This window comes from Otolemur garnettii, unplaced genomic scaffold, assembly GCF_000181295.1.
Source record: "Otolemur garnettii isolate 467f Iridium unplaced genomic scaffold, OtoGar3 scaffold00299, whole genome shotgun sequence".
Taxonomy (NCBI): domain Eukaryota; kingdom Metazoa; phylum Chordata; class Mammalia; order Primates; family Galagidae; genus Otolemur; species Otolemur garnettii.
The window spans coordinates 644,879-645,941 of NW_003852694.1; the positions used below are offsets into that span (position 1 = coordinate 644,879).

The 1,063-nt window shown below is 33.6% G+C and overlaps 1 protein-coding gene across 1 annotated transcript in view; it reads left to right on the forward strand.

Annotated features, from left to right (window-relative positions):
* LOC105888349 (killer cell lectin-like receptor subfamily B member 1B allele B) overlaps window positions 1–1,063 on the forward strand; it is a 12,174-nt gene that overhangs the window by 2,815 nt on the left and 8,296 nt on the right. The window contains exon 2 of the mRNA XM_023508962.1: window positions 61–147. Coding sequence (XP_023364730.1) covers window positions 61–147 — 87 coding nt within the window. The remainder of the gene's footprint in view (window positions 1–60; window positions 148–1,063) is intronic.

Consider the following 1,063-nt stretch of genomic DNA (forward strand, 5'->3'; position numbering starts at 1 on the left):
CCCCTTACCATTAAGGATTTATCTACTGGGCTTACTAGTGAAATCTCTCCAAATTCATAGATTGTCACCATCATGGAATTTTCATGAAAGTTGGATGTGTAATGATCATCATCCTCCTGGGAATAGTAATTACACTGAGCATTTTTGGTAAGTGATTAGCAATACTATTTATCTCAAAGTATTTTTTGTTCATAACTTCTTATAATTGTGTTCAAATGAAAGTAAATTGAAGTGTATTTCTGTGTAAGCTTATTCATATTAGCTACTCCTAGGTATCACCCATCTCATATTAATAGGTGAGAAATTTGTCTAGAATAAATCAATTCAGGCAAGTATTTTAAAATTATCCTAATGTACTTTGGACAGAGCTGAATGTAGCCCAATTATTCATATGGAAATTATTTTAGTATTTTATTAAATACATACTTGGAGAAAAGATCTTCATGAGTATCTATAGGACAGAGAATATATACAGATGGTATATATTCCAAGTAATACAGGCTTCCAGATTAAACTAAACTCTGAAACAGGTCAATGCCATATTTCTCTGTGTCACTGTGTCATCAACTCTGGTGATGATATTAGTATTTATGAATAGTATTAGTAATTACAAGTAAAGAAGCAGAGCCTTAGAATTTTAGAACTGTAAGAAGCTCTAGAAATCAGCAAGGTCTGATTTCTCAGATAACCACTTACCTCACACAAATAAGGTAAGACAGTAAGTGGTTTGACATGATTAGTGCAACTACCCAACAGCCTAATTGGCTCTATAAAATTTGGGAGGGGGCAAAAACAATAAGCACTAAAAACCTATGCTCTATTTCTTTTTATTATGTTAAGGGAATAGTTTCTTTCTGTTATTAAAATAGTAGTTTTTCAGTAAAATAGGTTTGTCATTAAATATATTTACTACTAAAATTGACTTTAAAGATGTCCTGGCTCGGCACCTGTGGCTCAAGCGGCTAAGGCGCCAGCCACATACACCTAAGGTGGTGGTTTGAATCCCCAGCCCGGCCTGCCAACAAAAAAAAACAAACACAAAAAAAAAAAAAAAATAGCGGGG